Raw genomic sequence first — 8,105 nt, 5'->3', positions numbered from 1 at the left:
TACTGCAGCGACGGCTGGAATCAGGCCATGCTTCCAGGATCTGCCGTATTTCACCCCAGATCTGCACCTGGCCCTACATAGCATCGGTTCCCCGTGCGGAGCACCCCGAGCCGGCCCCGTGACCCATCGCCCTGCACTCGCCTTGAGTCAGCCCCGGGACGCTCCCGCCGCTCAGCTCGGCCTGGGGGGCAATGGGGACAGACCCCCTGCTCTGCCCGCCCTGTCTCGGGCACAGGAGCGGCCCGTGGCCCCGGCCCAGTGCGCCGGGCTGGGGGCGAGGGGCACCGTCTGTTTGTGTGACAGGAGCTGTTGGGTGGGCAGGGGCTGCCCCTGCGTGTCTCCGGCGGTGGAGCCCCGCTGACAGCGGCACCGAAGGGTGGGCAAAGCCCCCCACACAGGGTGGGAGGACCCTGTCAGAGCTTTTCCTGGGATATCAGGATTGAGGGAAGGGGCCCTGCAGTGACTGATCAGGCAGCCAGCATTTGGTAACTCAGGAGCTAAGGAACAAGGCTGGTGCTCGGCTGACGGCCCGAGATTTTGGGTGGTGACGATGAAGAGGAGCACTAACAGTGCCCGAGGGAGAGGCACTGGGAGTTGCTCTGTACCTCTGACAAGCCGCTGTGAAGGGGAGAAGTATTGCTGTGGGCAGGCACTTCTGCTTCCTGACCTTGCTCAGTTTTGCTACAGAGTATACTTATATGTCATTAACAGGTTGTGTACTTAGTGCCAGCTGCCCTGACACTGCTTGTCAGCATCAACCCTTCAATAACAGGTATGATACTGGTGTGCAAAACAGTGTCTCTGTTCAGATTTTGTCCCAAAATGGTTGTTTGTTTGTTTGTTTGTTTTTTATTGATCCACAGATTAAAATCAGGCCATGTGGGAACATGTCCTACTATCTTTTGAAGGCAAAAGGTTATGGGACCCGCTTTTACAAAAGCTGGTCATTGGTTTAGTGCTGGTGGCTAGATGTGCTGCAGGTGAAGAGATGCCCTGCAGAAAAGTCCACAGCTGGGATGGCCTGCCTTTGCACCCCAGTTCAGAAGCCTGGGAGCTTACTCTGAACCTGGCTCTGGTATTGACCTTAGCACATTAATTCACTTTATTTCCTTGTTATAAATCTATGGTTTTGCTTATCTACCTCATGCAAGAGCAGCTGAGCTCAGCACAGTCCTGTGAAAGCACTAAAAGTCTTGTTCAGTACCAGGTATTGCAGCTGCCCCACAGAGCACGCAGGGAGCAATGGCAATGTTCAAAGGCTGGGGTCAAAATTTCCGAGGGTGGATGCTACAGGTGCTAATGCCACTTCACATGTTCAGAGAATCAGTCAGATCAGGAATGATATTGAAGTGCTGGAGCAGGTCCAGAGAAGAGCAATGAGGCTGGGGAAGGGTGTGGAGCACAAGTCCTGTGAGGAGCAGCTGAGGGAGCTGGGATTATTTAGCTTGGAGAAGAGGAGGCTCAGGGAGATCTCCTCACTCTCTACAACTCCCTGACAGGAGGTTGTAGCCAAGTGGGCATCAATCTCTTCTCCCAGGCAACCAGCAGTAGGACAAGAGGGCACCATCTTAAGCTGTGCCAGGGGAAGTTTAGGTTGGACATTAGGAAGAAAATTTTACAGAGAGAGTAATCAGACCTTGGAATGGGCTGCCTAGGGAGGTGGTGGAGTCACCGCCCCTAGAGGTGTTTAAGATGAGACTGGATGTGGCATCAGTGCCACCACCATGGCGGTGTTGGATCAAGAGTTGGACTTAATGATCTCTGAGGTCTTTTCCAACCCAGTTGATTCTATGATTCTATGGCCAGATTTGTTTCTGGACTCCAGAACATAGTTAATTTTTTTTTGTACTTTCATTCAGTAGAAATAATTTCAGAATAAGGCCATTTTATATACACAAAGTGACTGTATCTGTTCTGGATGAATACTTGTTTTGAATAGACTAAAATCGCATTTAACACCAAAAAAGAAAACCTTCAGGAGTGCATGCTGTTGTCACAAATGACACCATTGCAGGCATTTGCTGCCTTAGGCATATAAAGTGGAAGCAGCCATAAAGCAAAATCCCTGAGGGTTGGTTTGCTTGTGGTTTTGAACATTTCAGGGGAGGTTTATTATGTGTGATAGGTGTAGCTTCAACATAATGGCATTTGGCTTGTCAAGAGAATCTGCATGTTAAGCTCTCAAGTAGAGTTTTACCTGTGCCAAGATCTGTAGAAAATAAAGATTGTCATGACACAACTATTTTATAACTGGAGATTTATGTAAATACATCAAGGGATATTTGCCATTCAGGTCTGTGGAAGACCCAGATTCTGCCTGTGCTGAGCTGCAGTAAGTTCAGTCAAATGGGGAATTGATTACAGCATTGGGTCACTCTGAGCTCTTGGGTCTTGGCAGCTCATCACCTTTAATGCTTGCCCAGAGGGGTCAATGCCCCAGAAAACCTGCTTTTAACTTTAGTTTTTTTGCTGTTGACATTGCTGAGATCAGGGAGAACTGTCAGTGTCATTTCTTACCTCCCCCTCAGGAGCCCCTGGAAAGGGACATGGAAAACCACAAGAACCTGTGGGCCATTCAGATATTTCTCATCATCTCATTTATCTGTTTAAAAACATCAGTCCCCAGGCAGAGATGTTATCAGTGTTGCTCATCATCATCAGGCAACACCTGAGGCAGTCTCCTCAGGGAGCGTGAAATCAGATGCTCCCCACAGTGGTGGCTGCCTAGGGGCTAGGCCTCTCCTGGGCTCCCTTGGGCCCCTGGGGTCGTGCTGAGCACCTGGTTTTGGCTGTGAGCTCCAGAAAGGCTGTTCCTCCTGCTCAGGAGAACTTCCATTTGCCATACACCTTGTGATTTTTTTTTTTCCATGCACATTAAATGCTGCAGCCTGTTGTGTTTGCTGCAGAGAACAGGAAAGTTTTCATTGAGGTTCTGATGCTGAGAAGTTGCATTCCTAGGCCCAGTAGTATTTATTTTTCACAGCACTTTTTAGCAGATTTCTCTGGTCATAAAGATACTGGCAATAATGACATCTTCCTGCCTAAGGTGTGTGTGTTGAAGGCACCTTTTTTTAGCGACTCAATTGCTTTTAGACTTATAGGTTTACTTCATGCTTCATGTAGTTGCTGACAGTGTATTCTTTTCCTCAGATAATGGTGTTTGGAGGACCCTGTGTGACTTTCATTCTGCTGGCTGTGTGGTTGGGACCATTGCCTTGGCTTGCTCTTTGTTTGCTTACGCTCAAGGAAACATTTTTCACGAAGAGGAAGGCAGGTAAACAGTGGGTTTTCTTTGCCCCTGCCCAAATCCAGCTCACCAGGCCATCTTATCCTGGTGTCACCTTCCAAAACTTTATTTGCTGGGCTGTTGCAGTGAGTGCTGTTGGTCCAGAGGAAGCAGATCAAAGGGACCATAATGCTCCAAACCAGTGATTCCTTGGACTCAGGAAGAGTGAGCAGTCATTGCTTGCCTGATTGTGGCAGGTAGATTTATGGGGGGGCAGTTCTGGCTTTCAAAGTCCAGAACACATGAACAGTGAAACAGCTTTGCACTCTCTTGCTGGAGCTGCAGGAATGGTAATTAACCTTACAAAAACTCTTGAGGTGATACCATATGCATGTTTATCTGGCATGGGCTGCTGAGTCCTCCAAACTGCCAGAGATTGAGGAGGAGGGAGGATTTCTCACCTGACATTTGGGTGTTGCCTAAAGTAGGTGCTTGTACTGTATTGAGGTGAAGCCCTGGCAGCTGTTCATGGTCTAGAAAACTGGGTTGCTGTTTGCACTGTGTTAATTAGAGAAATGTGCTGTGGAACTTAAATCTAGCAGTGGAGCAAAAAGTGGAGGCAGGAATTTCTGCAGCTGTTTAGCCAGGTCATGTCTGTAGATCTGTGATGCAAAGTTACTCCTTGTAAATACCTTTATAATTATAATGCTAGTAAAATATATTGAACTTCTCCAAAGGAGCAGCTGCTACTCCACTTGTTTTGGAGGTAAAATTTGTATTCTCTGAACACAGAAATCTGCTTGTATTATTTTCTGATCTATTTTTTATTTGGCTTTTTAGAGAGTTGTTTGGTCTGGTAATTATTACAATATGGATGAGTCTTTGTCGCAGTTCAGCAAAGTAAGTTTTATTTTCTCCTTTTTTTTAAATCCATTACTATGTTCACACTTAGTGACTAGGTCCTTGAAAACACATAGTTGATTTTGGCAGCTTGTTTTTCTGTTTCATGTCACCCTCTGAACCTTTCAAATGCCCAAGCAGTAGCAGCTGGTGCTACAGTCTGGAGGATCTCACACAGATAGAAGTCAGGGCGGGAGGAAATGTAAGGCTACACGAAACATTTTTTTCTGCTCCCCTGCCATAATGGGGACACTTTCTCTTTGTATAAGATGCTTTTTTTTATCCCAACTTGGTTTTGTAGCTGAGTTGTCAGAAAATTATTTTCTGCTGGCACATGGTGCCTCTCCAGTAAAGGATTCTGCTGATGCATCCACAGGAGCCACATTAAAGTGCCTAAAGGCTCCCTGCTGTCTTTCCAGCTGCAGGCAGATGTGAATGTTTCATAGCAGTTGTAGCAGTGGCCACAAAGGCCAAGGACATCCTGGCTTGTACCAGCCATAGTGTGGCAGCAGAACCAGGGCAGTGCCTGTCCCTGTGCTGGCACTGCTGAAGCACCTCCAATCCTGAGGGCAGTTCTGGGCCCCTCAGACAAGACATTGAGGGGCTGAAGTGTGTCCAGAGAAAGGAACAGAGCTGGGGAAGGGTCTGGAGCACAAAGAGGAGCTGAGGGGGCTCAACCTAGGGAAAAGGAGGCTCAGGGGGGACCTTCTTGTTCTTTGCAACTCCCTGACAGGAGGGGGGAGCCGGGGGAGATTCAGACTCTGCTCCCAGGGAACAAGGGACAGGACAAGAGGAAATGACTTCAAGTTGCACCAGAGGAAGTTCAGGTTGGATATTAGGAAAAATTCCTTCTCTGGAAGAGTGGTCAGGCATTGGATGGGGCTGCCCAGGTGGTGGAGTCATCATTTCTGGAAGTGTTCAAAAAACGACTGGCACTTCACGATAGGGTTTAGTGGGTGTGGTGGTATGTGGTTCAAGGTTGGACTTGATGATCTTGGAGGTCTTTTTCAACCTTAACAATTCTGATTTAATGTAGCTCTGTTGCACTTGTTCCTTTATAGGAATCCTCTGGGAGGAGTTTGCTTGGCCGCTGCAGTTGTGGTCGCCCTCTTCCCCTTTGCTTCATGGCTGTACATTTATGTGAACAAAGAGCTGCGAGCGGCTTGGCCAGAGCACTGCAAAACAGTGATTTAACTGGGTAGGAGAAAGTCTAAACATTCTGATTGTACTTGCCTTTGCTTTTGGTGATTAATGAAACATTAGTGTCAGTTTGATAGGATACAAGAATGCCTGGCTACTTCTAGCAGTACCATTTGAATTTTGGTAAAAAGTTGAGGAACACTGTCAAATCTGAATGGGGAATTTTTCTGTGGAAACTGTTGTTCAACTGGCTGCTTCCTACATTTTCAAAGCACTGTTGATCTAATGTGTTCTAATGGTATATATCCTGGCATCCCTGGATCACTCTCTAACCACCTCGTACTTTGGGAAATCTACTGTTCTGTAACATAAGGGACAAGTAAAGCAAACACTGTTTCAATACATGATTATTTACAGCCATAGCACTTCCAAATACCTGCCTGGATAATCCATTTGAGACTAACTGGGATTTGAGCAGTCTGTATTTCTATTCCTGTGCTAAAATGATATATAGAATATATTTGAAAAATTATTTTTGCTATTAACTGAAAATCACTAGTTTTGCAGAGTAATAAACACTATTTTTCTAAAGAAAACTCAACAAAAGTCTCCATATAGTTTATTTTTTGGGAGATGTGTACTTGAGCCTGCCACCAGCAGATGCGGGCTTCGTCACAACTCTGCTGGCACTGTCACAGCTCTGCTGCTCACTGGCTTTTTCCTGGAAAGCAGAACCCAAGCAGCAGCCCAGCAGCAGTAAGCATGTCCTGCTGCTCATCCTGGAGAAGGAAGCACAGGTGGATACACTGGACATATGAGCTGGGTGGGACAGAGCCAGCACAGGTCCAGGTGCAGCACAGCAACACCTTTAGACCCGTGTCAGGGCTCCTTCCCTCAGCACTGCTGCAGGAGGTCACAACTGTGCACACACAGGTCCCTGCCCGTGTATCTGCACCATTCCCTGCTGTAGCACAGATGGTTTCCCTTCTCTTTAGGCTTAGCCTTTTCTGGGGATTACTTTAGTCTTTTAAAGCAATGTTGGAAAGCTGCATTAGGCTACAGGGTGGGTGTATTCTGCCAGACATGAGACATTACTGCCTTATGATGTTCACAGAAAATAAATACGTTGAAATGCGGTTGGGCAGGTACAACTCTGCATGCTTTAATGCTCACCGAGAGAATAACAGTGGGTGGTTTTTTGAAAATATTCATAATATGGTTCGCATCTTTTCACAGTAACAAATCCAGTCTGGATTAGGTGTTTCAAGTCAACATTCTGCATTCAATATTTCAACTACTGGCCTTCTCTATTTTCCACAAAGAAATCAGGTCTGTTTCCTTACAGAAAGGTGATTTCTGAAATCCTGTATCCTGAGCTAAAGTAATAAGGATCAGCCATGCACCTTTCTACAAGCAAACAGTAAGCTGAATCCCCTACGTTTTTATCCCGAGTCCTTCCTGAAGAGCAATCTGTATTTACTTGGCATTTCAGAATTGCATAACTCTGTCTGCAATTCTGCCCCTTCCCTTTAGTATCATTTTATCTTCGTAGACATAAATAGTCCCGAAAGCATTGCTTTCCGGGGGCGTTTCGATCACCCCCTCCAAGGTCAGGTGATGAACTCCATGGGAGTCCAGGCAATATCCCCCATCGTGCAGGTGCCCCGCAAGGACACAGACCACGCACCGGTGGGAGTGGATGACAGACAGGGCAGCTTCGTAATTCCAGGCCAGGCACACCCTGTCTGAAGCATCGGGGTGAATGGGCAGGTGACCTGCAGTTGAGAGGGAAAAAACCAGGAGAGTTAAACTGTAACAAAGTCTGTCTCATTGCTGTGAAACTCAGCCAACCATGTGCAGAAAGCTCCCCCCAGTATGGACATGGTCTGTCCTGCTCCTTCACAGGTTACATCTGTATCTCAGGGGAGCTACAAAGCTGCTACATGTTTTCCTCAACTCACATACAGCTGTTCCCGGTATATATCCTCGGGAATATATACCCCCTTCAAATATAGGGGTTGAAACTAGATGATCTTTAAGGGCCCTTCCAACCTAAACAATTCTGTGATTGTATGATATATCCCCCATATCCACCTACCCATAACTACAACTTTTTCTTGGTTTTCATCAGAGAACTTGAGGACTTCATCGAACCAGTTCAGCTGGGCTTGGCTAAATCCTCCATTAAATGCTACAAACTGAGGTTCTTTGAGCCCTACAATGAAGAAGAAGGTTAGGCACAGGTGCATACACCTCCCACAGCTCCTCTATTTGCCTTATGTAAATCTGCTTACAATAGATGGTTTACTCTCACAACTTGCAGGATTTTTTTTTGCTTTTCTTGGATCAAAACTCCAGCGTCCTTGGACAAACGAGAAGTGTTTTGTTAGTGTTTTCAGGGGGTTTGGTCACACTGCATGCACAGCGTTTCCACTCTTGGTGTCCCCCCCAGTATGGGATGCGGTGGGCACAAGTCGGTGCTCTGCAACAGCCCCTTCACCAACAGCTACCCCGTGTTCTGATACTGTGGGGCACAGAGCACAACACAGACCCTTCCCACGGGTAAGGGGGAGCATCTCCCGTGCCCGCCTAGGGCCGCACTGACCGCAGGGAGGAGGAGGAGGTTGGCAGCCCTGGGGCACACGGCCGAGCCCCGCTGCCAGCCCCGGGAGCTGCTCCGCCCGCGCTCCTGCCGTGCCGGGTGTACCTGCGGGGCTGTTGAGGTCCTCGTTGGTGTTTTTCTCCCGCAGCAGCCGCAGGGACTCCTCGTAGCGGGGGCTGTCGGGGTCCCTGCCCAGGACGCTCAGATCGTAGGCGTCGAGCACGACGAGGCGGAGCC

The 8,105-nt window shown here is 47.7% G+C and overlaps 2 protein-coding genes across 2 annotated transcripts in view; one reads left to right on the top strand and one right to left on the bottom strand.

The window, feature by feature from the left end:
- TMEM220 (transmembrane protein 220) overlaps positions 1 to 5,952 on the top strand; it is an 11,292-nt gene extending 5,340 nt beyond the window's left edge. Inside the window, exons 2-5 of the mRNA XM_029960050.1 lie at positions 712 to 772; positions 3,151 to 3,274; positions 4,067 to 4,126; positions 5,188 to 5,952. Of these exons, the coding sequence (XP_029815910.1) occupies positions 712 to 772; positions 3,151 to 3,274; positions 4,067 to 4,126; positions 5,188 to 5,320 (378 nt within the window). The 3' untranslated portion in view covers positions 5,321 to 5,952. The remainder of the gene's footprint in view (positions 1 to 711; positions 773 to 3,150; positions 3,275 to 4,066; positions 4,127 to 5,187) is intronic.
- Positions 5,953 to 6,398: 446 nt separating this feature from the next.
- On the bottom strand, positions 6,399 to 8,103 carry ADPRM (ADP-ribose/CDP-alcohol diphosphatase, manganese dependent; the record flags this gene model as incomplete). Its single annotated transcript, XM_029960049.1, has 3 exons — positions 6,399 to 7,041; positions 7,365 to 7,481; positions 7,974 to 8,103. Coding segments are annotated over 3 exons (534 nt in total), but the record flags the coding sequence as incomplete, so codon positions are not given.
- Between the last annotated feature and the right edge of the window lie 2 nt (positions 8,104 to 8,105).

Source organism: Manacus vitellinus, unplaced genomic scaffold (genome assembly GCF_001715985.3).
Source record: "Manacus vitellinus isolate BGI_N305 unplaced genomic scaffold, ASM171598v3 scaffold_24_pilon, whole genome shotgun sequence".
NCBI lineage: Eukaryota > Metazoa > Chordata > Aves > Passeriformes > Pipridae > Manacus > Manacus vitellinus.
This window is presented reverse-complemented; position numbering and strand designations above follow the sequence as displayed.